The following is a 27,347-nucleotide window of genomic DNA, read 5'->3' as shown; positions in this document are numbered from 1 at the left end:
TTGACCCATGTATTCACTTTTGCTGCATTAAGCTTCTATTTTATAGGCCACATTGCGCTTGTTATTTGTTTTTGATTGTTTATCAGAGGAAATGCTGTACTTGTCAGCTGGGAAGTGATGCACTCATTATGAAGTGAAGAAGAAGAAACCTGCAGGGCAAGAATAAAAGAGAAGAAGAAGAAACTCCAGTACAGCAGGTGGCGGTGTGCACCTTTGGTTTACCAAAATAAACACGGAAAAGAAAAATATCGGCGGCTCTTGTTAAAGGGTGACGGCTTGCCCGGTTAAAGTAGTACTTTACTTATAACCAGCCGTCCTGAATTCAATAATAACATTGTTTTTTAAGTTGTAAAGTCGCTGAAGGAACCCGGAAGTTGGACGTCGCTAAGTTGTCAACACTGCTACGGCAGTTAAAGGCTGACAGACAGAGAAGATGCCAGCAGCAGAGTCATGTGGTGGGTTTAACCTGCATCCTACAGCCTTATAGTGTTTTCAGCTGCTTCTAGTTTAATTATAAATAAGATAAGGCTAGACTTTTCACGTTTGCTTTTCATGTGCACAGTCCAGTGAATATGTGCTAATTTAGCCGCTAGTTAGTATTAGCTCAACGTAGTAGCTAACAGGAGACGATATGTTTTCACTTCCCTAAAGCTGAATCAAAACTCTGAGTATCTCTGGGATACTCAGCCTGAATGATCCCAGCCTCAGTTGAACCCTGATTATTTACCCCTGCTAGACCTTAAAGCCCCACTTTGTGTCCCTGGTGTATTAACATTAGCATCTATGTTCATCACTGCTGCAGCCGTTAGTTGCTCTAAAATACTGCGTTTAAAACCTTATTTTCAGAATCCTTTAAGCACTTTTAGACGTCAGATTGAAAAGTCTTCCCTCAGTTGCACGATAAAATGGATTTTAAGCCCATTTCCCAGGTTCTACTAAGGTTTCTGTAGGTCAAATGGCTCTTGTATATTTGACTAATGTATTTACTAACTGTGTTGACATCAATAAATAATTCATATCACAAATTCCTTTGCAGTTGCTTATGCTTGGGGGGAAAATGCAAAGAGATACCATGATTACCGTGGTCTTGCATCGTTTTTCCAGCCAGTTCTGTCGTGCATGATGACCACAGTTAGACTCACATGACTCTGTGTCTATTATGCATTTTGCCACCAGTGGGTCAGTCCACAAAAGACTGGGAAATCTTGTGGTAAAGTAATTGCTTCACTTCTGTATTTCAGCCGCCAACAATGTTGTGGACAACATTTGTAGGCTTTCTCCGGATCTGCTGGCTGAAACAGTGAGTGTTCTCTATCTTTAGTTGTCCCCATGCAGGTCAAAAACAGGTTACATAAAGACAGCTAAGCACACAGCGCAGACCTTGATTCTTATTTGAGCGAGTGATATTAGTGCTTACAGGAGAAGTGTCACACCGGTCGTATATCATGCTGTTATTATTGGTCTCCAGTGTGCGAACTGCCGGGGAGCTAAGGACAGCTTTACATTCTTAAGAAACCATTAGGTCATCTGAAAACATCATTAGTGACATTTGAAGGGGCGGTGTAGTGTTGGCATGCTGTTTCTGCTATGTATTTCTATTTTTCTTTATGCTCGTCGTCATGGATCATGCGTAAAATAAAGTAAAAATGAAATATAAAGCATTTTTTTCTTGTTCCTCACTGCTCTACACACCTCTGTGGTGCTGAAAGATGCACAGCGCTGGCTCATTTTCCTATTCTTATTATTCATAGTAAGGATAAACCAAAAAATAAAGCTCAGTCAAAAGTGGGAAAAGGTGAGCTTCCCAGAAAGCCATGGCATAGCTGGCATGCTGTTGGCCTCTTATTGCTTTGATTGGTACAGTCACAGAGTGAACTTCTAAAAGAGTAAAAATGCAATTTATTTTCAGATTTGCTGCAGAGCAAAGTTGGATGTGAAGTACAGAGTAGAAGCGTTTATTTTACAGCACACTCTGTTCGAGTGACACAGGATGTGGTGCTGTTGCCATGGAGGTTGAACTGTAGTTCTGATAACTAATCTTATAATCTCCACAGTGTCAGCACATTCTGACTTATCTGCAAGGGCAGACGAGAGGAGTAGATTCAGCTGAAATTTCTGATGTGAGTCAGTATTTCCGTAGATGTTTTTTTCCCCAATATATAGTAACGCATTTTCCCAAGTTCCTCTTTCGTGACCTTTTTGTTTTTGTACTTGGCAGAGATTTCAGAGCGCTGGGGTCAGACTTGACCATGACGCTCTTCAGGACATCATTAGGTTTCTCTTGCTGACATTCAGGTACCTTTGATGCTCATTTTTCTATATGATTGAAGTGTTTTTTTTTTTCATGTTGCAACCGTTTATTCCTGTTCGGCCTATCAGAAACCAAATCACACATGAAGAAGCACATTGTTCTGCTTTAAGGAGCGATAGCAATGCTTTATATCGGCAGGTCAGGTGGGAAAAGCAACATCTCTGGGGATGAACTTGTGTCGAAGTTGGAAGAAGGCAGCAATAAATGGTCCAAAGCTTCCCTTCAGGTGTTGCACAAGTTGTGGAGTGAACATGGAGCGTTGGTCCACACTCAGCAGGACGTCCAGGCCATGCTCAGCATCGGCCAGGTATGTCCAGTTTTATTTCTCACTTGAACATGTAATTTAATCTAATTTTCTTCTTTGTCAAAGCCTATGAGACATCCCTAGTTTGTTTTGCTCTAGTTAGTGGACATGCAGTGGAAGCTGGGCATGGCAGTGAGCTCAGACAGCTGCCGATCTCTCAACTCTCCATATGTGACCTTACTGCTAAAGATCGTCGAGCCCTCTGGACAGATCTGTCAGAGGTCTTTTGAGATGACTGTCCCACAGTTCCAGGTTCGTACCGGTCAATGCGAATTCTGATTTCATTTGTTTCCGGCTAGATTTTGAGTTTCTTCTTTGTTTCCCTCTGCAGAACTTCCACAAGCAGTTCAAGGAGATTGCCGCCGTCATGGAGACTGTATGATGGTTGCAGGCACACTTAAGTGCTCATCACAGTTATACAACATTGATACTGAGCCAACGGAAGAGCAGTTTGACACGTGTTTGTTTGCTGGCTGTCTCAAAATGGATGTCCGTGGCTGCAGATGCCAATTCTCAGCTTTGTACTTGTATTTTTCCACAGATTGCATAAGCTTCTAGATGGTCCAGCTAGAATAAAAACAGCTGAGAGAAAAGCTGTCTTCAGTTTGAGTGCAAAGATTTAACTGTACCTCCTCCTGTTAACGTATCCAGGTATGGAGATTTTTAGGGTTTACTCTTACGCCACATCTGTTGCAAAATGTCTACGATATGGTTTAGGTAATCACAGTTCGTACTAAATTGCACTTTGTCGATGCATTTGTACTTTCAGGCTGAATGAGAATGCAGGTCCACAGTGAGCACATCCGTTGCTGTATTTTTATCTCTGCTCTGAGACTGTGATTACCTTCCACTATACAACATTATCTGCACAGTTACTGATCATATTTGAAATTTGTGTTTACTCTGCGCCACAGCTCTTAGTGAGAAAAGCTTGTGGAGGTAAACGGTCCATGTGAGCTTTTCAGGCGTTGTGTTTGCTTTTTTTAACCTTAAATACATTCAATCAAAAGCTGTGCTAGAATACTTTTTCGTGTACTTTATGCATATTTAACTTCAATTTTAGGTCATGTTTTGCTTCTGCTCCATTACAGTCAAGAGGATAACGTTATACTTTTCACATCAGTGCATTTTATTTAACAACTAGAATGACTGGTTAATTTGTCCAGTTAAGGGTTTACAAGAAAACCTCACATAATACAACACATTGTCAGTGTTTTTGGTTTGTGACCCGTTACAGTAAAGCGATTATGTGTTGTAATTGTGGCTGCTTGACTTGTTAGTAGTTTTCCCTTCTCAAATGGTTTCATTTAAAGAACAGTTCAAGCTGCAGAGAGGTGAAATGATCTCCTATTTACTCATCTGAAATCATCAGATTCATGTGGGGATCCTTTGGAGGAGATCAAAGTTTACTACCGAATCAAATCTCTACCTGCCTCTTATGCATGAGTAGTTTAATGAGTTTGTATTATTTTTTGCAGACTAAATACGTTTCCTTTTGATAGTAAGGGGGGTAGGAGTTTTATAAGTTTTACACTTCTTCCTACTCCTTTTCGGACATTGCTGATTTGTTTCTTTCTTTTTCTCTCTTTTTTTTCTTTTTGTTTTAATCAATGTTCGAAATAAACTTTTCATTCATTCATTCATTCATTCATAGTTGAAGTAAATTTTGCTAATCGTTATGTTATTCTGAACACTTCTGCCTGTACGTTGTTATTTTGGTGCTTCAGTCATCTGTAGACTTCATCCACAACTGCAGTGATGCAACAAATAATTAAACATGAACTTCAGTTGCATGGTTATATGCTCTACGTTTGTTGTTTTTGCAGATTAGTTAATAAAGCCTATGAATTAGTAAAAGTAACCACATAGAAATTAACGAACAAAACTAATTTTGGGCAATTTTATAGTCAATTAGGTGGAGATTCTGAAGAGTCTGTAGGACTTTCGGGGATGTTTTAATCACTCTGTCAGGATTATGCATATTTTAACAATGGATTTCTATATTTTTATATGTATGGTTTTGCATGGTAGTCATTGGATTCAGTATAATGTGAACAATCAGCTCACTCTGATTTCATTAAAATAAGGGTCTGGAGCAGAGGTGTCAAACTCATTCTAGTTCAGGTTCCGCATTCAGCCCAATTTGATCTCAAGTGGGCTGGACCAGTAAAATCACAGCAAAATAATCGATAAATAATGACGACTCCAAATTTTACCCTTTGTTTTAGAGCAAAAAAAGTACATTGTGAAAATGTTCACAATTCAGGAATTAAAAAACAAGACACAAAATGTCAAAAGTGAGAAACAAAATGACAAAAAAATGAGACATTAAACAAAACAAAGACAAAAAATTTGACTGAGAAGTTAAAAATCAACAAAAAAGTAGTCAAATGACAAGCAAGACAAAAAATGACAAAAGTGAGAAACAATGCTAAAAAATATGAAAACACAAGCGAGACTAAAAACAAAATGACAAAAATAAGTCAAAAAAACACAAGTTAGACAAAAAGGAAACAACATAAACGAAAAACAAAATGACAAACATGAGACAAACGACATGAAACAAAACAAAAAAGGCAAAATTTAGACAAAGTTTCAAAACAACAAAAAATAGACAACACAAGCGAGACAAAAAAGCACAAAACGATAGAAATTATACACAAAATAAAGCAAAACAAAAAATGACAAAAGATAGTACAAGAAACACAAGCAAAACTATAAGGAAACACAAAACGGCAAAAACATGAGACAAAAAGGCAAAAAAAAAAAACAAGACAAAATATTACAAAAATGAGACACAAAACAAAAGAAGAATGAGCAACCTAGGATTTTACTTTATGATCAAAACAACTTGCCATGGTCTAGAAATTATTTGAAACGTATAGTTGTACAAATTTAAAATTTGAAAGTAATGTCTTCTCTGTAATTTTCACTTTGAGGGCCGGATTGGACCCTCTGGAGGACCTGCGGGCCGCATGTTTGACAGCCCTGGTGTAGAGTCTGATGTTTAGTGGCCTTCCTGTAATACGAAAGTTGTTTACAGCTGAAATGGGTGCGGAGCAGCACTGTGAGGTTCTCCAGGATGGAGGTCTGCTGGCTGCTCCCTCACCCATGAGGTTATATATGGCTAAGGGTCTATTCTAGGGACAGGCGGAGTGCATTTAGTGGATGGGAACTCCTCAGTGCTTAAAGCATCAGATTACGGCTATGATTCAGCACTGCCTGCTTGTAAACAGCCGTGAACTTCCTTGGTGAATTTCGTAAAGCCCCTCGCTTTAACCTGGTGGTTTTGGGGATTACACCCAGCGCAGTTTGGGGCCTGGAGGATCCCGCAGGAGCTACAGGGGCTGCCAACACTTTCCCCACTGTCTGCCATGGAAGATACTTTTCCAGTTTGTGTACCGCGGAGAAAGGCGGAGCCACCTCCTGTCACGTTCCGTCCAGCAGCCCTCCCTGCCCACTCCTCCAGCACATGGGATGGTTGGGTAGTTCGTCAAAGCGCGCAGCCGCTCCGCCTCCAAGACGTCGTGGAAGAAAGGATCCCAGACGAGAGGCTGCATTTAAAAGACAATCAGTTTATGTATTTTATAGTTCACATGGAAGAGATTTACCGTAGAGCCTGCTGAGCTTATGCGTTTCTGGATTTCGGGGCTGGGACGGTGTGAACGCGCCGCCCCGTGTGCGCAAAAGGAGCAGCGCGTCAAAGAAATCAGGTTTCTCTGGGCGGCTTGTGTTTACACAGGAGCCATCCAAAGCCACGTTTTTAGCCAGGAACAGTGCACAGGAGTGTTCAGCGTTTGACTCTCTGTCCGTGCAAACATCGGAGCCGAGCAGGGACCCCAGCTGCGAATACGTGGCCTTATAAGTCGGTTTACTTGAAGCCCCTGAAGGAAAAGCTGCCGTCGGAAGCGTTTTTTTGGGGGTTTATTATGGAGAGCTGCAGCTGATCGAGGGGGTGAGCACATGTCCTGCATGTAGCTAAAGCGTGTCGTTGTGTGAACTTTAAGAATGGAAACTGTTGCAAAGTAACCACAACTGTCCTCGGCAGCGGGGAATGGTATACGAATAGCAATATCTTATATCTGAAAGTAGCATTTAGTCGCTGTCATCGAGTGTGACATGGAGATCCAGGAGGAGAAGACAGAGCGGAGGTTCGCCCTGAGTTACATCGGCTGGTCGTCGCTCGACAGGCGGGCCACCCTGCCCATGCTGCCGTGGCTGGTGGCCGAGATCCGCCGGAGGAGCGAGAAGGGCGACTGCGGCCCCATGATGCAGCCCAGAGAAGTTCAGCTGGTCCTGTGTCCCCCCTTCGTCCGATGCGTCCCGTCCAGCAGCAACAACTCCTCAGTGTTCATATTCGAGCACAAAGCGCAGCTCATCACGCGATTCATCCACAACAGCAACGACCTCACCTACTTCGCATATCTGCTCCGGGGCCAACCGGACAATCCCGAGGCAGAGATGTCCTGTCACGTCTTCAAAGCTGCAGATCCCAACCAGGTAGGCCTGCTGAGGGGGAAAACATCCTCCTGATACACAACAAGCAGAGCAGGAACAAGAGGGGCAGGAGTGTGGAGAACAGACAACCAGTTAAAGAAGAAATCTGACTTTTGACAGAGTTTTCTGTGACCTGCTCAACTCAAAAGTCCAGTTTAAACAATAACTTTCAGCAATGTTTTCATAATATCCCATTGAGATTAAAATTTAATACTCCTGAGAGTCCTTGGCTCTAAATTATGTCAGGTTTTGCAATAAGGCACACCTGTTTAAATGCTGTTATGATGGACCGAGTTTCTCTTTTATAATAAACAAAAGACAAAGGAGAGTCCAGCAGCAGCCTGATTTTCCTTAAGGTGACAGCTCTGTAATTTAATCTCAGACACACACACTCACAGTATTAGATTAGTCAATGGTCCAAACATGTTTGTTTTGGCATTAAGTATTTAGGCCACCAGTTGGTGGAGATGATAAACCAAGCACACTGGGTTTTTTTGTGTGTTTTCATTTTGTTACAGTTAATCCATCGCTGTTTTCCTCCTTAGGGCATCAGTATTGTGTCCCTGCAGCTCAATGCACTGCAGTTCACCAAAACTCCATGCAATGTCACCAACGTGGCTGCACAAATGTAATGTGTTTGGTTGGATTTTCAGTGTTTTCCCACTTTGCAGCATCATGGTGTCTGTGTTTTCAGAGGTAGCCGTGCCATGAGCCCTCTGGGCCGCCGTAGGTCAGACATCTGTCTGGTGCCTGTGCTGTGACAACAGCTGGATAGGCACAATATCGAGTCAGCACATTTACATGCTGATCAGCATCCACCTCTTGAGTAATAAAGCGAAATGTTGTAAACAGTCAGAAAAATCAGGAACATGGGAGTCAGTGTTTGGATCCCAGCGTGCAGTCAAAGGCGGTTCAGGTCCGAAGAAGCTGCGTTCAAGAGCTCACCTCAGTGCCACTGATGTGTCTGTGAAGAATTTCTTGCATTTTTTGACAAAATGCTCAGAAACATATCAAATGCAGCACTCACAGTTTCTGATAAAATATTAGGAACAGATATATAAAATCATTTTCCAGTTTTAATCGAACCTGCCCCCACTCAAAACAAACCTGCTGATATTTTTCTTTATTTAGCTCCTTAAACCTGTCCGATGCGTTTTCCACTTCCCATCAATCCAGTGTTTTACAAAGACCGAGCCGTTGTCGCTAGCCTCTCCTTCAGTGTTGTGTTTCAGTTAAATCGATGTTTGGTGGATGATAAGGATTTTTCACTTTGACGGTTTTAGATGCTAAACTCATTTGCACCAGTCGTACCAGTGTCCATGGCATAAATCAGCATAATTCCAAACAAGCCTATGTGCAGCCCCAGAGGTCACATGATCCACGTTAAAAAAACAGTTTGAATTACCACCAACCTGTTCTTCATTTTACAACATGGTCTTCATTTCATCACTATAGAAAATTCCTTCATAATCACAACCAATAAAGCAGCAGCAACCCACAATCTTTTAAAAAGTGAAAATAAATCATGCACATCTATGATAGGTTGGTTTTTTTTTCTTCAAATCCAGCTGATATTGGTTCATCATGTGAAAACACTGGGCTTTATTAAGCAATAATGCATGGAAAAATTAATATACAGATAAGAATTAGAGTAAGTTCCTAATACATGCTTTTTGGGTTGCGCCAGCGTCACTCTGCACTCCCCTTTAACACAATCTGAAGTCTTCCACTGGCTCATGTTATCGTCGTTTCCCCGGCGACCGGGTCAGGAATCCTTCACAAATAGTGTTCACAAACAGAAATCCACTTATGCTCACATTTTGCATTGATCTAAAGCACGCCTGGGTTGTATCATCTTTCCCGTGGCGTGCACAGAGCCTGAGCACACTGTTTGTCTGCTAGTGAAAGCTGAGAGCAGAAGAGGCTACGAGCTCGAGGCAGGCGCTCTTCGAGGTCCGTGGCCTCTCTGCAGCAGTTAGAGAGGCATCTTGAACATTCCTCGTTATTACACAATCAAAACTGGTTTGGCAGCCAGCAAGCGACTTAGCAACATGTGCAAGGTGAACCATGTGGAATGCATGGGTTGTTCTGTCAGATGTCGTGTTCAACACCCTGTTGCACCGATTGTTAACTACGGGCTCGGTATAGTTCTGCGTTTTAGTTCAGCCGTTCTCATTGTGCTGCTGTGGATCTTCTCTTTGTCACAGCGGAGTTTGAAGACCTGATAAAATACTGCTTTATTTTTGGGCGACGGGAATGTATTCACATCTATTCTTAGCTGCAGACATGACAGGGGTACATTGTGCAAAGCCTGAGGAAGGAGCCCTGGCATCTATCAGAACGATGTGAAAGGTGAAAGTGAGAAGACGCTCGTGGTGTCTTGAAGAGCGGAGAAGCTCAGTCGGATCAAGTTCAGTTTGTCAGGTTTTGTGTGCGTGACATGAAAAGAGCTTCACGTGCGGAAATGCCAAGAAAATCTGTACATTAACATGACGTGTCTCTATGAGTGTGCTGCTTAAAATCAGGCTTGACTCCCTGAACTTGAAATACGACTTCAGTCTTTGTGTGCATAGTAAATTTTATTTATAGGCTTTAATTAGTTACACGTAAGGTATAGCTGTTCAAGGCTAGCACATGCACACCTAATATTTTGCCAAAAATGAAACCAAATGTAGGGTTACACGTGAGTTAAACATCTTTTTGAGCTTTTCCTGGCTCAGAGTCTGTGATGCTCATTTGTGTTTTCGGTGAGATGAGAAAAAGCACCATGGTGTCATTATCAAGCCAGTTATAAACAGTCAGAGCTTGCACTGTTTAAACTGCAGCACCCTTTTTGTTTCCCACCTTTGCTCTGACTTGGAACGGAACCACTCTCTCACTGGGTGACCCTCCGCTGTCTCACGGGTGCTGCTCATCATTCTCGGACAGTTACGCATAACAATGATGAGCCAAGTCAGGGCACAGGTCATGCATTTTGCTCAAATTATAATTCAGACTGTAACGCCTTTGTGCTATAAAGCCAGGTTTGGACAGAAACCTATTGTCTGGCTACCTGCTTTGCATCAGGTGTCACTATAAAACATGGACATCTTGTGTTTCCATGTGGAATAAAACACATCTTTTCCTTCTTGTGTCGTAGAGAGGCATGAAAAGGTTGTTCTTTGATTTACTCGTGCTTGTTGCCCAGTCACTGTCTGTTAAAATGATCACATTACTTGCAAAACAAGACAATGAAGACCTCAGATTCATATCTGGACATCATGGTGGATTCTGCCAAAGTCAAGAACAGTGAATGGGAAACTACATTTATTCACATTTACAAAGTTGTATGTCATACCCAAGCACAGTAAGTAGCGTTGCAGGCCTGTCGATATTGCGTGCATTTTCCGTTTTAGTTCTTAGCAGAGGCACATTCAGCTGTTGTTGTTATTTACATCGTGTTTAGCTACATTGAAATTTGGCTTCACGGTCAAATCCTGTGTCAACTCGCACCAAAATAAGTTTAACTCCATGATAGTTTTTCCCCAAAATGAAACTCCAAACACATAATTTGCTGCAACATGTGTACAAAAAGAAAAGGAAAAAACACTTTGTGTTACTGCCATCATTGACATGACTCCCACTTTATGTAAAGGTGACACACGGACATTTTAGTTTCACATTCTAGAATGAACTGTATTGAACTTTGCTGCCCAGTTTGCCCTCAGGCAGGTGGAAAAACACTGGGTGTAGTGAAAGCTACTAAGTGTCATAAGGACCAATCCTTGGAGAGCCTCAGCAGCATAGAAGCAGATCCACATCCACAGCCCACTTTACTCTGTCCACCTGTGAAATCTAATGCAACCCAATACAACAGCTCTGCCATAAATTCTTCTTTTATGACAGCTTTGCTATTTCAGGTTACAGTAATGTTGCTAACATGGTGATAATTCTACTGTACGTTTGTCATTGGGTGCATTGTGGCTGTGTGCTGGACGACATTACGCTTTAAAGTAGTGCTTTTCTCTCATGTATGATAGTGGAGTGGACAAAATATTCAAAACACACGGACAACAAGCTCAGTAGAGACTTCATCTTACCTGACAATGTTGACAAAAAAACTGAAAATGTCGAAGAAAAGTAGAATTTATGAGAGCTGTTGTTGTGGATTAGTTTTTACAGATGTGCAGTATATTTAGTAGTGGGTGTGTCCATTAAAGCAACAGCTTTTCTGTAGGGCTGCAACTAACGACGCATCGACTAGTCGTCTGAGCACGATACGTCATCAAAAGCGGAAGTGAGCGCGCAATGCAACAGAAATCAGCGTCCGACCGGAGCGCGGAACACGGACGGACGTCAGCGCTGCATCGTGCATGTATTATGTATGCACGATATGTCCGCGTTTAGATACAGCTGTATAGTAAACGCTGACATCCGTGTTTACGATAGATGGCGGATGTCCGCGCTGTGTCGTGCATACATAATCAGCCGATTCCGTCCGTGTTCCACGCTCCCGTCGGATGGTGATTTCTGTTGCATTGCGCGCTCACTTCTGCTTTTGATGACGTATCGTGCTCAGACGATTAGTGGACGCGTCATTAGTTGCAGCCCTGCTTTTCTGCAGGTTTATGATTGTTACCTGATAAACCACATATTTATTTCAGTTTCCTATGTTTCATGAAGTGTTTCACTGATTCACTCTCACTTTTTTTGGCTCCCTAAGTTGAAAAGGAACGTTTGCACAAGTGAAATTCAGCATTAATTGCTTTTTGGTCTTTTATTTATTTCTCTTTTGTAACTCTCCAAGAACTAATTGCTTCCAACGTAAAAACCATGTAATCTTCGATTGTCTCTGGTCGGACACGAGGAATTATCTTCCATGTCTCTGATGTTTCCACTCTTATCTTGTATTGACACAATGATAACCCGTGTGTCTCTAATTAGTCCGAGTCTCAGACGCTGTGTGTGCTTGTGCAGGTCCCCACTCTTTCCCAGTGGTTTGGCTTAATGGTGTCGACAAGAGCAACCAAACTATGTGCCAGCTACTGTCTTATCTGATATTATTGGGGCCTATTGTGCAGAGGTTGGACACTGTGTGAGAGAGCTCAGGACTCCACCGAGCTCGGAGAGGACAATCCTCGTGTTTGTTCTCCTCTAAGCTCTAAAGCTGCGCTCGGCTGCTGCTGTGTATGCAGACAAGCTCCGGCTCAGCACCGGTGTCACTGAGATGGTTTAATAAAGCCAGGCAGCGATGGCTAAACCAGTTTGGAGAGGAGTTTTGGTGGCTGGGTATGTTTGAGTAGGTTTTCGATGGAAAAACCCATCGGCTTTCCTCCGTTGCCCAACAGCTCTCTGCCTGTCCGAGCCTGCCTCCTCCCAAGGAATGAGCACCTTTCCCAGCTCTGTATTGGGTTAACTACAAATAATTAATCAGATCAAATGGTGCCCTGGCGTCATCTTGCTCATGTATAATACAGCAGTTCCTTTAAATGTTAAGACGGCTCTGTCATTTTTTTCCTGTGTGACAAAGTGGCGTGTGAAGCCGACATTGCAGCTGTGATTCTCAGTCAGGAAGGCCTCTGAATTCCCTTGACCTCGTAGTGTCAGCACCGTCTTTGCCAGTGCTGAACTCCCCTTTTTTTTTTTTTTTTTTTTTTTTCCCCCTCCGCCAAGGTATCCTGTTTGATTTCTGTTTGTTTTTTCACCCATGGCAACTTATTCCAGCAGGTTATTTTGTGCAATTATTTACAGTGCATTCCATTTAAACATCATTTTAAAGCCTTCAAGGATTCCTAACGCATAGAAAATCGGTTACACTGGCCACATTTCTGAGTAACTATGTGTGACCAGCCAGCCTCCACCCCTCACCACCTGCGCTCCCCCTCATCTCAATGAAGCCCTCTGTCACCAGCACAGGCACAGTGCAGCCCTTGGGAAAGCAGACGCTTGGAAAATGGGACTTTAAAATAGCTCGTGTAGCCGCACAACAGCAGTGATCTTTGTGTCTTGTATGTAAATCAGGGTAGACTTTGCCAGGATGTTTGTCTGCCCTCCTGCTTCTCTGCTGTTGTTCTGGTCACACCTCAGGACTAAAACTGATGTGTTTGGTTGCATAACTTCCCTCCCCTGCGTACATTATAAACATATTTGCCCAGCGGTCAGTATGCAGCTCTTATCTGCTGTGATAGATGTGTACAGTCAGTGTGTTGGAGCCTCAGTTTGTTTTAGCGCTCATTGTTGTCTTAAACAGAGTGTTCGGCTGACCTTGGCTGTGGCACTAGTTAGAGGCCCTCTGTTTTATTTTTTTTTTCACAGAGCTGGAACTCGGAGGCTGTCGGTCAGTTTTTCTGCCAAAATTTCAGAATGATTTAGTGCTCCCTGAGTTCAGAAGTTTTCCTTCAGCCTCGATTGTTAAAGTGTCTCGAGCCCAAAGGATGATCAGGCTTCATACTGCCAAGTGCTGCTCATGAAATAGTGTGGAAAGACTTACAGTTTCTGTCTTTTGTGTAGTTTTTTTCCCTGGATGCGTGTTAGGAAAGCATAATTTAGTGGCACTGGCTGCTTCTTGCACGTGTTGAACGCAGCGGAGCAGAAACAGGCAGAGTGACCTTCAAGTCTCTGATTTCTACCAGTTCTCTGTTTTGTCTTCAGTCCTATAGAGCGTGGGCGTTCCCTGGCTCCATGCCTACTTCTGATACCATTGTAGCATTTGGTCTGTCTGTTGTTGACTCGCTTTTGTTCAGATCTTATTCTGTTTTTTAGCCTCAAGCTATTTGAAGTCGCAGCATGAAGTCGGATTTTGTTATTTGTCAGTCATCTGGAAGTGTCAGCTAGACATGGTTGTATTTGTTCTGTCTTGTTTCAGGTTGTTTTCATTCTTCATTATGCCTCAAACAGCTGTTTTGATGTGATGCCACTGTTCTCTGTGTGAGGGATCATGACCTTCAAGCTGCAGAGGTTATTTCACTTCTGCCTTCAGGATATCTGGATTATCATTGCAGTTTTTGAGGCTGAGTTTAACATGAAAATGACGTTTTTTATTTCAGAAGCAAGTTATGCTATGTAGTTTTAGGTATTCGGACTAAGCACACTTTAGTTGTGGGAGGAGATGGGGCTCCATGTGACTTCCCAAGCCTTTTGTTTTCCTCATTCGTGTCTTTCCTATCCATCATATCCGTCCATTCCGCTCTCCTTCCTTACAGGTCCCAGAGGTAATCACCAGTATTCGCCAAGTCTCCAAATCAGCCCTAAAGGAAGATGCCAAGCCTAAACAGGAAGGAGACGAGGCCTTCTACAACTCACAGAAGTTTGAAGTGCTTTACTGTGGCAAGGTAGACACCAAAACATCTGCCTCAAATGTGGTGTGTTTTCTCTCAACAAGTAGTTTTTTTTAAAGTAGATTCTCCTGTTAGGTGACAGTTTGCCACAAGAAGGCTCCGTCCACCCTCATCGATGACTGCATCGACAAGTTTCGTCAGCATGAGATTGAGCGCAAGCGCCTGAGACTGCTCAACGGTCAGCGGGGCTCCACAGAAAATGCCCCGGTGGAGATTCTAATGGGGGCAGAAGGAGACCCGCTGTCCTCCGCTCTGAATGAGAGCACTGAGGACTCTGCAGCGGTGGAGGACTTGACCACAGGTGGAGGTAAAAGTTTTACTGAAATGATGCACATGTTTACAGCAACGGCCATAAGATGGTGAGTTTAGACCGACTTTTTTTTTTAAGGAGGATTCCATTTTTTTGAAAGAAAAGCAGTTTTAACATTAAATGAATGCTAAATCCAGTGTAGACATTGTTAATGTGGTAAATGACTATTCAAGCTGGAAACAGCTGATTTTTCATGGAATATCCCCATAGGGGTACAGAGGAACATTTCCAGCAACCATCACTCCTGTGTTCTAATGCTACATTGTGTTAGCTAATGGTGCTGAAAGGCTCATTGATGATTAGAAAACCCTTGTGCAGTTATGCTAGCACATGGATAAAAGTTTGAATTTTCATGGAAAACATGGAATTACCTGGATGACCCCAAACTATACTGCACAATAATGACAGATGGTTGAAATGATGGTAAAAAAAAGCAACTGTCAACATTATAAGTTTTAAATGAAGGCCATAAATTTACATTCAAGAATTAAGCATCAAACAGAATTATGTATGATCACTAAATAGTACAGTTAAACTTGTCTGATTGGTTCCATGGTAAGTCTAATGGCAAGAAACAGAAAATGTCCAGTTTGTAACAAAACCTACAAGTTAAAGTCATGCTATCTGAACAAACAGCTGAGTGTGTCTTTTCTGTGTCTGGTCCAGGTCAAGGCCTGACCAGCAGCGCCAGTCAGAGCAGCCTGCGAGGAGCGTTCCCCGAGTGCATCCTGGAGGACTGTGGATTCGAGGAGCCTCAGGAGTTCCGCACTCGCTGCAGCAGCCTGGCAGGGAGTCTGCAGAGGAAGCCAGGGGAGGGGGTCATCATGGGTCCCACGCGACGCAGACATGCCAGCGCTCCGAACCACGTTCAGCCGTCTGACGCAGACAAGAACCGCACTATGCTCTTCCAGGTAAAGCAAATGTGATGGAGAAAGCCTCACCTGATATCCATGTAGAGTAATCTTGCTGTAATGATGTGGTGCGTTGGTTTGACAATGAGTGTAGCAGCTCAGAGGATTCTTATCTCTTCGTCCAACTGACTCAGAAAGCTGGTTGGAAATAGGAATGAGGAGCACTAATCAGAACAGTAAAATAAAAGTTGTGGTTTATTGTACTCTGAAGTGCCAGGGCCGGGCCAAGAGATCGCTTATATGTGCATTAGTCATACTTAAAGACATGTCTGCTATGTGTGATTGTGGTATGGCTGATCAACATGTAACGTACAGTTATGCTGTCTGGATTTACTGCGCCCTAAATACACTCTCTTTGTCAATGAGAAGGTTGGGTGTTGTTTTTGTCAGTTGCTACCAATAAATCATAATGTGTCTCGAAGAGTTTGATTCCATCTGTCACACCAGAGAAGCCCGACGCTGGCCAGCTCCAGCGCTGTTTGTCATTGAAGCCCCTCTTCTCTCCGTTCATTCGCCCGAGCTCCGTGCTACTGCAAATCATTTTTATGTGCTCGCAGCTGGCATTTATAATGTACCGGCTGGCGCGGCCTTGTGTAACTGCTTCAGTTAAAAAGGCTGTAACTGCTGTGTAGAATTTGTGAGTGCAGCACTACTCCCGTGGAAGTGCTTCATGAAAAACATGCGGGCGGCAGCGAGAGCCAGCAGCCATTCCTCACACACCATGCCCGTTTCCTCATGAAGCTAAATTTAAAAACTAGAGCACAACGCTCAATATGATACTCCACATAGCAGTCAATTATGGGAAAAATCATTGCTGCCGACTAGTTGACCTTGATTTTGAGCGTGGATAAGTGTGTTTATGTCAGTGAACGGGCCTCAGAGTAGCCGGTCTTTGCTGTGAGATACCTGACAGTGAAGGTCCGTGCGGTGCTTCATAGTTCTTTGTTGAATTTGGACTTTCAAAATGAAGAAAATGAAAAATGAGTCTGAAGCTTTCACAAATGGATAATTCTCTCTCATCTCTGTTTTTAAGTGTTCCCATGTGGATTTTTGCCTCAGAATTTAATGATTTTTTTTTTATGAATAAAATAAAATGACCGGTCGTTCTCATGTTCCAGTTCTGTTTTGTGCTTGTGGTTGGACTGTACCATCGCGCCCGGGGGAGTCCACAGCTAGCCACAGACCCAGCGTTGTGTTTAAGGCACATTAGGCCATGCGATAATTAATTGGCTACACTGTTTTGAGGATATATGTTAGTATTACTTGTAGACCGGAGCAGGAAGCAAATATTAGACTGAACAAAGAGTAGCAGCCCAATCCACTGCAACTGACCCACATGGTGTCTGTGTTTATAAAACAAATCTTTATATGCAGCCAGGAATGAATAAATACATGAACTAAAGTAAAGACAAGATTGTTTTGATAATATTAGAAGACAGCATGATGTGTATAGAATTTTATTCATGCATAACTAAATCTGTGGCTAAATGTAGACTCCCAGAGGTGCTAATGGTACAGTCCAACCACAAACACGGAAAACACAGTAATTTAAAATTACAATATCGATTTTTTATTATTATTGTTGTTGTTGTTCAAAAACATCTAATTCTAGAGCATCAGCTTAAATGTGCATCATTATGATTTGAACAGAGAGGCAATTATTTGTGATTTTCGATAATTAAAAAAAAAATGAGATGACGTTTTTAAGTCACTTTTCATTTGATGCAATTTAACGATGCAAATTTAACATGGCTACACATTTTACCTGCGGTTGCATCCATGATCCACAGACAGTATGAAGATGTTCTGGTTCCTGTGAGCAAATTTCATGCATCTGCTTGTGTTCTTTTGTGTTTCCCAGGTTGGCCGTTTTGAAGTAAACCTCATAAGTCCTGACAGTAAAACAGTGGTGCTGGAGAAGAACTTCAAAGATATCTCATCCTGCTGTCAGGTTGGTTTATTTTTACTGGCTGTATTTACACTAAAAGCTTCTCTCTGGTGTCTTGGTTGCAGTATAACCGGAGAATAAACTCAGAGAAACTTTGTGTATTACTTTATCCGGACATCTAATGCGTTATTGCCCATCTTTATGGCAACTAAAATCTTTATCGGTCATGTGAAAATACTGTCCTTTTTTTCTGCTGCTCAGTGCAATCCAGTTTCCTCCAATAGACACCCGGCAAAAAGATAATGCACTGTCTAGTGGTGGTCGTTTACTAATTGAATGGAGAATTGAAATGGAAAAAGAGCCATTATGGCGTCTTAATACTGTCTGAGCTCTTCTTAGTTGCAGCTTTATCATCTGTAATTCTCAAATGAACATCCTAGAGTGTTCTCATCCTGTCCTGTGCTTATTCTAGTCTGCTGTGTGTCTTGTCTTTGCCTCAGGGTATCAAGCAGACCGATCATTTTGGATTCATCTGTCGGGACCAATCGGAGGCTGGCCCCAGTCACTACATGTGCTTCGTTTTCCAGTGTGCCAGTGAATCCTTGGTGAGTCACAGAAGAGTAAAAGTCATTTTCATCTGCATCAGTGCAGAAGCTGAGGGTCTTGTCTTTCTCCGTGTGCCAGGTGGATGAGGTGATGATGACCCTGAAGCAGGCCTTCACCACCGCAGCAGCCTTACAGAGCAACAAGACTCCTGTCCAGCTGTGTGAAGCCTGCCCCATGCACGACCTGCACAAGCTCTGCGAGAGGATTGAAGGTAGGCCGCGTGAACGGAGTCACACATCCAGCGCTTCTCCCCCGGCTCGGCTCACCAGTGCACCGATGCGTGGTGTGTTTCTCAGAGTTAAGACAAGATAAAGGAGGACTCTTATTTCCTCTTCTGTTTCCAGGTCTCTACCCACCTAGAGCGAAGCTAGCCATCCAAAAATATCTCTCCCAGCTGACTGACAATGAGCAGGCTGAGATTTTTGAACGAGTTCAGGTGAGGATTGGCAGGCTCTTCTGAAACAAAGCACTCTGTACGCTGGCAACATGAGGGACATGCTAATGTTTTGGGTTTTTTTGGTGACTGATTGGGAGGTTTATTTTTCAAGGATGTTACATCTGCTTTAAAGCAATGTTTTTTCAGGCTTGATGTTTGTGTATTTGTGGGTCCATATCTGCAGAAACTGAAGCCTGGGTCAGACCAGGAAGAAAACGAGCTGGTGATTCTCCAGCTGAGACAGCTCTGTGAAACCAAACAAAAGTCCCACCTCCACATTGGAGAGGCCCCTCAGGTGAGTGCTTTACTCTGCAGAGGATGAGGAGAAATCACAGCCAAAAAACAAGAACAGAGGTTGATTTCTGAGGTTTATTACGGAACTGATGATGCAACATTTTCACTGAAATTTCTTCAAAGTCAAGTGGTGTAGTCTAAGGCCTCTGCATATTTTTGCCTCCAAGGCCTTGTAATTCTTGTTATTCTAAGATCTTCGATTTTTGTATCGATACAGCAGCAGTTTTAAATAGACAAGGCCACAGAAAAGACCGATCAAACCAGGACACTTTGAGTGCCTTTGTTTTCAGTAAACACTCTGTCACACTCTGTCTGCTACTGATGATACTTCTCAGCAAAAAATCAGAAGGGTGTTTTACAGTTTAGTGCTTTGTCATGGCCGGTACTAAAAGAGCTGTTTTTCAGGCTGCGGTCTTAAACGTTCAAAACAGTGAAAATCCATTTCAGACAGATGTCGGCGCTGCATCGTGCATGTATTATGTATGCATGAGGCAGCACGGATGTCCGCGTTTAGATACAGCTGTATAGTAAATGCTGACGTCCGTGTTTACGATAGATCGTGGATGTCCGCGCTGCATCGTGCATACATAATACATGCACGATGCAGCGCTGACGTCCGTCCCTGTTCCGCGCTCTGATCGGATGCTGATTTCTGTTGCATTGCATGCTCACTTCGGCTTTTGATGAGCACGTATTGTGCTCAGACGATTAGTCGACGCGTCATTAGTTGCAGCCCTAAAATGGTGAAATAGAGCGAAAAGTAGAAACAATAGTAAGTCTATACTGTCAGATGCAGAGAGAGTCTTCTTCCTGAAGGGGGTGTGGCAGCTTATCTGCATTTAAAGCTACAAACACTGAAACGAACCTTTAAGAAGAGGACTAGAAACACACGTTATGCAGTCATGGTAAAATGAATCGTCTTTGCCGCATTTTGAGATGAAAAATTAAGAGACGTATTTTGGACGCACGTAAGACTGAAAAGGGAACAAAATAGGACCTTTTAATGTAAAGTTTATCGCTTTCCCTTTGTATGAATAATGGCTGTGGTCCAAAGACCTGAAATGAACCACTTGCATACATTCCATGGGTTGCTGAGGGGAAAACTTGACATTTAAAGGGTGAAAGAGTTGTGAATTATTGCTTTAGAATGATCCAGCCTGGGGGGTTGTATGTTAAATATTATCACTAAAATGGCAGAACTCCAGCAACGGTTCCAGTGTTGTTGGATCAGTCGGCAGCCTTGGCCACGTGGTCAGACACTGTATGGCAGGGGTGTCGAAGTCGTTTTAGTTCAGGCTCCACATTCAGCCCAGTTTGATCTGAAGTGGGTCGGACCAGTAAAATCACAGCATAACAACCTATAAATAACCATAACTTCTAATGTTTCCTAATTCAAAAATGCGCATTCTGAAAATGTTCACATTCAAGGAGTTATCATTTTACAAAACATCATGAAACACCTGAAATTTCTTCAGAAAAATAAGTTCAATTTCAGTAATATTATGCCTCAGTTTATCATTTACACATTGCAACTTACAGATCACAGTGTTTCTGCAAAGGAACAAAACATTTAGGTATCTGGAACTGAATGATGTAATATTTTACTTTATGATCAAAATGACAAAAGTCACACAAAACAAGACAACAAGGCAAAATATTACAAAAATGAGACGCAAAATGACAAAAATGAGACAAAATTACAAAAAAATGAGGCCAATGACACAAAACAAAAAAAAAGACACAAAAATTGATCAAAAAGTTACACAAATGACACAAACAAGAACAAAAATAACAAAAGCGAGAAACAAAACAACAAAAATTAGACTAACAACACAAGTGAGACAAACCCCGCCCACAAAATGACAAAAACGATAAAAAACATCGAATAAAGGAAAACACATAATGACAAAAACATGACAAAAAAACACAAGTGAGACAAAAAGGAAACACAAAACGACAAAAATGAGACACAGAATGACAAAAGAACAATGAGCAAGATAATACTTTAAGATCAAAACAACCTGTCTTAGTCTAGAAATTATTGTTAATTTATCATTTTACTAATTTACAATCAGCAGTTCATGTCTTCTCTGTAATTTTTACACTTTGTAAAGTCATCCTGCAGGCCTCTCTGGAAGGTCGGTTTTGGCCCGCGGTCCACATCTCCCCCCCCCTGCTGTATGGGAACACTGAATCTGTATCATGAAGCTGTGTATTAATGTGTTAATTGCTTAACTCATTTTCTGGTTTTTCTCTCTAACAGAATGCCGCAAACAGCTCGTCGGCAGGAGACGGCACAGCCACCAGCAGTCGCTTCAAACTTGATATTCTCAAGAACAAAGCGCGCACCTCCCTCACCAGCTCTCTGGAGAACATCTTTGCAAGGGTAGGTCAGAGCAGAAAGAGGTTGTTTTTTTTTAGCAGGATTCCTTTATCATTATTGAATTCCCTGCTGTTGTCTTATCACGGCCACTTCTCTCTTTCTCCAAGTTTATCCTCGTCTCTGTGTCTTATTTACCCCAGACAGAACGTAGCCGCTGTGCTGTGAACCCTTATTTGTCTCGCTGCTCAGTCCTTGTGTCACTTGCTGTTTCTGTGCCGCTGTCATCCAGGGGATTTGGATTGACCCATATCTGCCAGTGAGACAGCAGAATAATTCCTGAGTAGAAGGATCCGGGCGGTCTGAGAACACTGCCGCCATCTGCTATTGTCTCACAAACTGACAGTGATACTGTAAATGTTATGAAGCCAACAAACAGCTGTCTTTTTCATTCCTTTTCTTATGTCTGTCAGTAATGGGAAAATAACGGTTGCATAAGGCGGTTCTAATCACCTCCTCTCTCACCAGGGTGCCAGCCGAATGCGAGGCCGTTTGGGAAGCATGGGAAGCATGAGCAGTTTTGAAAGAGTAAGTGTCCTTGAGGAAGAACATGAGAATTCCCAAAGCCTCGGTCGGGGGACTCTGAGAATTCTCACTTTTTACCCCGTGGCTTTTAAAAGCATGTTATTTCCCAGCTCCGTCCTCAGAAAAGGGAGAGTGTGATAAGTGTGCTTTCACTTTCATCAATGTCAGTCGCTGGATGAATGCTAACACTCCTGCTATCACTTGACTTGACTGTTATTCCCACATTGTTTTATGCTGAAGGTGAATGTAGCAAAAGGCAGAACAGTACGGCGTGTTTACCGAGCTGTCAGTTAGCAGTTTGAGGTTGTTGGCGTCGGTGTGTCACTGCCGTGCAGAATGTGGAGTGAACGTGTGATGCAGTCCGTCGCACTCGGTCATGTTGGAGTTAAGAGCGCTACGCCCATTTAGCATTTAGCTCCTGTAGCATAATGACTCATGATGGATGTTGAGAAGGAAAGGATGAAAGGAGCTGTAGGCAAAGCAGGAGATATCACGTTTTTTTTAATTCCAAGCACACTTTTTTTCTTAATCTAGCACTTAGATTTCCCAGAATGCAACTTGATTCACATGAATTTGGTCGGCTATTTGGATAAGTTTTGCTAATGAGCCTCGACTCGAGATTAAGTGCAGACTACAGAGCTCACATACCTTCACCCCAGATTTTCTACATTTTCAGACTTTAGCTCCTCAGTTCCATTACTTGAGATAATTTAATGTAATGTTTAAATGTAGTTTTACTACAACAGTTACTCTTACTACCTGTCAAATCACTCTAGATCGCTTAAATCACCTTTTAATCACTGTGCCTTTAATGTGTAAATACTGCATATTGACTCTTAGTTACATTTAGTATTTCTATAGATTTTATTTATAGTATTGCTTATAGTATTTTACAGCAAGTTTTTTAGAGTTTATACTGACCTTAATGTTAATCTGGTTACCAGCCTGCCTGTTTTGTCTTCTTGTATTTTTGTTAGTATATGTAAGCAGCTGAACACTTGAATTTCCTGCAGGATTGATAAAGTATCTATCTGTCTAGCTAACTAGCTGGCTAGATTTTGCACAGCAGCCTCTGAAATCCACTATTTGTTTTTAGTTTTCCTGCAGTAGTGTTTCCCAAGAACTATAAACTGCTTTATTATACCTCTGAATGATTTGGGGAGGATATTTAACAGTGATTTGTTGACCGATATTACACTTTGCGATGTATTTATTTTAATTTCAAGCTTCTGTATTCGCTGTAAACATCTGATAGAGTATTACCAGGAGGCACCATCAAAACTGTGACCGTCACACAAGGAGAACGGCATGAATCTGTAACAATCACTCGCACGACGATTCAAACTCCCGCTCAGCCACATTACTTCGCTTCTGTCCAGCAGCCTTTTGCGATTTGCAGATTTGTTTTTCTTTTTCAAATTGCAATTTTGTTTTGAAATCGAGTAATTGCTCAGCTCTGCTTTGATGTGTGAAGTCGGTGGAGTTTCCCTTTAGAGATCTGAACATGTGTGAAATAGAAGCTGCTCCTATGCTGTCATATGACCTACTTTGAATGTTGCATCAATCCTGTCATGTCAGATTTACTGGAAATGTGAACTGCCAAGTGAGGAGAAGCAGCTCCAAGTCCTGCTGTGTGTCTTACCTTCTACCAGCACTGCCTGTGGCTGATTTTAAACAGTCAAATTGATCATTCATAGCCACAATCACACAGACTACCTTAGTCTATGAGGTGCACTGAAAGGTGTTTTCAAAAGCAAACTTTGCTACATTAAGAGGCCTTCCTGTTGTCAAAAGATCAGCCATATTATTTCTATTTTTAACAGAGTGAAATAGTTGTTTGCATTGTTATTATATGAGTAAGTGGTCTTGTGGGGATTCTGCCAGCATGCGATGTCCTGGCAAGCAGGAAATCCCAGTCAGGATGTCCAGTTATGCATCTGCTGAGCCACGCTTGTCCTGGCTTCGTCTTCTCAGGCCGGAGAAAATACTACAGGAGTGTCAGATCTGAGACACTTTATCTGCTCGGTGTTTCCCCAAAATCACGATTAAGCCATTTAGTTGGCAGAGATGTGATTTACATGGCACACAAACCTTTTGCTGTCTCCAGCGTGATCAGCAGCGTCAGGACTTTTTAGATAGTGGCTGTAACTAGATCAGACCTCTGAGCACACGTATCGCTGCATGTCCCGTGTTGTGACAGATTCAGAAGAGGGAGGTCTCCAGAAGCATGATAGGAGGAGATTGGAGAGTTTTCGTGTGGAGTTGTGTCACAGAAGTCCTCCCCGCCAATTGTGTGTGATGCAGTGAGTCACAGGACATTGTCCATTAGAATACAATGGATGTGGGAGTCGTACCAGCAGGCATGAGGCAAAAAGGAGTGCAGGAGTGTCGAGTCGGAACGAGTCTCGCTGTTGGGTTTTATTGAATAGGTGAGTGCAGATGTGTAACTTGAGTCATTGAGTGTTTTATGTGGTTTTGGGCTACTGGAATAGAGTTTCTAGTTGTGTGTGGACATTAACCTGATTGCCTTTTGCCTGCTTAAACTCACTTTATTGGCCTGTGGAGCTTTGACGAATGTTTATTCCTTGCCATTCTGCCACCGTTTCTTCCTGTCCTTACATCAGGAAATCCAAACATCTACATACAAAGCTTTATACATGTGCATTACTTTAAAATGCTTTTACATATGATTGACATCTTTCTCCGCTTTTTCATCCCGCCCTCCTCAGCAGGATGAGGAATCTCCTGGACACTCCCCTCCAGGTTCGCCTCCGGCCTTCCCTGACGACGACCCGGAAGACGGAGTGCAGTTCCGTCGGCGAGCCCACACCTTCAGCCATCCACCAGTGAAGAAGCGCATCTCCTTCGAGGGCCAGTCGATCAGCCAGAGCAAACAGGCGCCTCTTCGTAGACAACAGTCTGTTAACCCCGAACTGCTGCAGAACAGGTAATTTAACCAGTCGCTGCATTTCTGGTTTAAACTTTGCGAGAAATGAATGATCAATGCATCTGTATTAATACTGCAGGAGTTAATTTTGCAATATTTCTTTTGATTTTGCTTCGAGATCAGAACTTCTTGCTTCCCATGTAATCACTTTAACACTGACTAAATACTCCATTGACCTTTTGATGAATGCACAGGCAGTGTAATCTATTTGCAGCCCTTTGATCAGCCTGTAATCCCTTCACCTCCTGCTCCACTGTCCTCACACAATAGCATCATACGTTTCCTGTCACTGTTCTGATCCCTCATAATTTCCTCAGTGTGTTTTTTTTTCTTTTCTGTGCTCTGACCAGAAGCTCTTTCCTTTTGTGTAACGTTTGTTTTTATTTGTGGGCGTTTCATGTTCGGCTCGCCCCAGTCCCGTGGCCGTTTCGAGAACGCGCAGTGTTTCCGAGAGCGAGTCGTCCTTCAGCGTCCCCTCCTCCTTCTCTGCCCCCACTTTCCTGAAAAGCTTTTACCAGGGCTCACTGGGCTCCCTCAGCTCCCTGGCAGACAGTGGGAGCCTCAAGAGGTGAGAGGGGGTAGCTCAGATCACCCCCCGTTTAGACTCAAGGGCTTCACAGAGGGAGGGATGAGGCGGGCGGGAGGGTAGACCTAATGTGTTGGCTGTCGAAACCTTTTAACACCCAGCTTTAATGTTCTGTATCTTTCTACTTTCCCCCTCTCTGTCAGCGTTTTATGAGTGAAAATATTTTCCAGCTATTTCTTTTTCCCCCATCCTCGTGCAGTTGGACCTGCCCTCTTCCTGTTTCTCTCAGAAGTAGAAGGGGATGCTGATACACCCCTCCCTTACTGTATTTGCATGTGCATTTTCAAGCTTTTTGCACGGCAGACTATATCTAACCCAGATCTCTAGCCTTTATTAACCACATTTCACCCTTGGACCGTCTTTCCTGACTCATGATGCCTCAGGATTGCTGTTCTGAGCATCATGCTAATTTACTTCAGTGATGTATTTATACTCAAAGGTTGCTGTAAACGCTCAGCCTGCTCATGCTAATTAGCTAATACGATGTGTTCAAGAAATCAGGACGTACTGCAGAGTGCCTGAGAGTCTCCTGATTTCTCCGTCAGCGCTGTGTTGACATGGTCTGGGTGTCCGGATGGCAGAAAGCAAAGGTTAACATTTGCATTATGAATGAGATTCAGTGGAGCGGATCGTCGTGAAGTATCATTTCCACAGGAGGCTTTCTTACCCCGACAGCAGTCCAATCCTCTTAGAGAGTGCAGTGAAAGGATCAAGGCTAGTTTTTCTGCACAACTTGCCCCGAGGTTTTAAAGACAGCTCGCTGAGGAGCCTTGACCGGCCGGGTATTTAAATCTGAATATGCCAACATCCCCGTAGGCAGGTTTGTTTTCTGCAGCACTGTGAGATAACTTCACCCAAGTGAGACTTTTTTTTTTTTTTTTAAATAAGAGGTAATATGCCAAGTTAGGAACTTCAGGCTGTTAAGGAGGCAGAAGCTGTCCAGAACTGCTGTACGAGCAGAACTGCTGTCTCAGTGACATTTGTCTCAATCTGAGGTCCCTTCCTGTTTTTCTTTGCCCACATGATCAGGCAGGCTCTTGTGTGCTGACGAAGCTTATTAACTCCTGTAACTATGAAGAGATCCCCCATTACAAATACTACAGGCTTCTTCTGGCTGCTTTTTAAGATCGTTTGTGGCCGCAATATAAAGTCCTGCATCTCTATGAAAACAGCTCAACCATGGCTAAAAGTAGAGAGACTCAAAATGTCTTCTGTACAGTATAAAAAGTTAGAATGCCATAAATCATTTGGAAAATAAATAATTACATTTGAATTCCATTTCAAAACAAACTGAAACAAAATCAGCATGAACAACAAGTGTCCACAGGTAGAAAAACAGAAAGGTCACTGTACGTGTTGTAGATATTTAACAGCTTTTAGCATGTTTCCATACTTTTCTCCTATCCACTCAATGGAAACACATCCTGCAGTTCATCCTAATTGAGTCAAATCATCGACTATTTTTTGTCACATGATGGTTGCCTGCAGCTGAGTGAGTGATGGCTTCCTGGTTTTACCAAGAAGTGCAGACATTTTCATTCTTTACAGGATCTGACAAGTGCAAATGCTACTTTTTTGGGACATTTTTAATTGACACACATAGAATAAAGTGAATTCAATGAAATAGTACAATTGTATGCTTAGTTTTGGTAAAATTTTTTTCAACAAATCAGCTCAGATGAGTTCCTCAAGGACGACAAACTTTCAAACAAGTTTAGGGCTTATGAATGACGAAAGTATCAAAAAAGTTATAACGCCATAAATCATTATATTCAGACTTATCAAATCTGAATTTGATGAGTCCACAGGAATTTAGATTTTATTTTTACTTTTCATGACTTTGGTCTTTTATCGACAGGGCTTGAAATACAAGTTAAGCATCCAGTCTAATCTTTCAGTTACGGCTGGGACTTTTACGTGCTAATTTTGATTAATTAATTACAGACAAAATAACGCGTTAAATAAATTAACGCATTTAATCACATCTTTCTCAGTTCCTTTTTATGTGGCACATCGGTCACACTGATGAACACTCC

At 42.5% G+C, this 27,347-nt stretch overlaps 2 protein-coding genes across 4 annotated transcripts in view; both read left to right on the top strand.

The window, feature by feature from the left end:
- The first annotated feature begins 203 nt into the window (after window positions 1–203).
- On the top strand, window positions 204–4,414 carry commd6 (COMM domain containing 6). Its single transcript, XM_022195231.2, has 7 exons — window positions 204–455; window positions 1,242–1,300; window positions 2,055–2,120; window positions 2,219–2,295; window positions 2,450–2,618; window positions 2,715–2,867; window positions 2,947–4,414. Exons 1-7 carry the CDS (start codon window positions 434–436, stop codon window positions 2,995–2,997), a joined length of 597 nt encoding a protein of 198 aa, XP_022050923.1. The 5' UTR covers window positions 204–433; the 3' UTR covers window positions 2,998–4,414.
- Window positions 4,415–6,070: 1,656 nt separating this feature from the next.
- tbc1d4 (TBC1 domain family, member 4) overlaps window positions 6,071–27,347 on the top strand; it is a 34,941-nt gene continuing 13,664 nt past the window's right edge. Inside the window, exons 1-13 of one of the 3 annotated variants that reach the window (XM_051959099.1) lie at window positions 6,071–7,115; window positions 14,294–14,422; window positions 14,504–14,735; window positions 15,405–15,649; window positions 17,511–17,600; window positions 18,038–18,142; window positions 18,222–18,354; window positions 18,488–18,579; window positions 18,764–18,874; window positions 21,137–21,259; window positions 21,722–21,781; window positions 24,511–24,725; window positions 25,141–25,293. In XM_051959099.1, the coding sequence (XP_051815059.1) occupies window positions 6,735–7,115; window positions 14,294–14,422; window positions 14,504–14,735; window positions 15,405–15,649; window positions 17,511–17,600; window positions 18,038–18,142; window positions 18,222–18,354; window positions 18,488–18,579; window positions 18,764–18,874; window positions 21,137–21,259; window positions 21,722–21,781; window positions 24,511–24,725; window positions 25,141–25,293 (2,069 nt within the window). In that variant the 5' untranslated portion in view covers window positions 6,071–6,734. Of the gene's footprint in view, window positions 7,116–14,293; window positions 14,423–14,503; window positions 14,736–15,404; window positions 15,650–17,510; window positions 17,601–18,037; window positions 18,143–18,221; window positions 18,355–18,487; window positions 18,580–18,763; window positions 18,875–21,136; window positions 21,260–21,721; window positions 21,782–24,507; window positions 24,726–25,140; window positions 25,294–27,347 lie in introns of all 3 variants that reach the window. The other 2 variants (XM_022195229.2, XM_051959100.1) reach the window with 2 other exon arrangements.

This window comes from Acanthochromis polyacanthus, chromosome 14 (assembly GCF_021347895.1).
Source record: "Acanthochromis polyacanthus isolate Apoly-LR-REF ecotype Palm Island chromosome 14, KAUST_Apoly_ChrSc, whole genome shotgun sequence".
Classification (NCBI taxonomy): Eukaryota; Metazoa; Chordata; class Actinopteri; family Pomacentridae; genus Acanthochromis; species Acanthochromis polyacanthus.
The sequence above is the reverse complement of the archived record's forward strand: the minus strand, read 5'-3'. Positions and strand labels throughout refer to the sequence as shown.

What these genes read in the sequence shown, in the direction of transcription:
- commd6 (XM_022195231.2), top strand. Translation starts at nt 434, where the DNA reads ATGCCAGCAGCAGAGTCATGTG. An exon ending in GCCAGCAGCAGAGTCATGTG is followed by an intron (nt 456 to 1,241) that starts GTGGGTTTAACC and finishes TCTGTATTTCAG; the next exon opens with CCGCCAACAATGTTGTGGAC. An exon ending in CCATGCTCAGCATCGGCCAG is followed by an intron (nt 2,619 to 2,714) that starts GTATGTCCAGTT and finishes GTTTTGCTCTAG; the next exon opens with TTAGTGGACATGCAGTGGAA.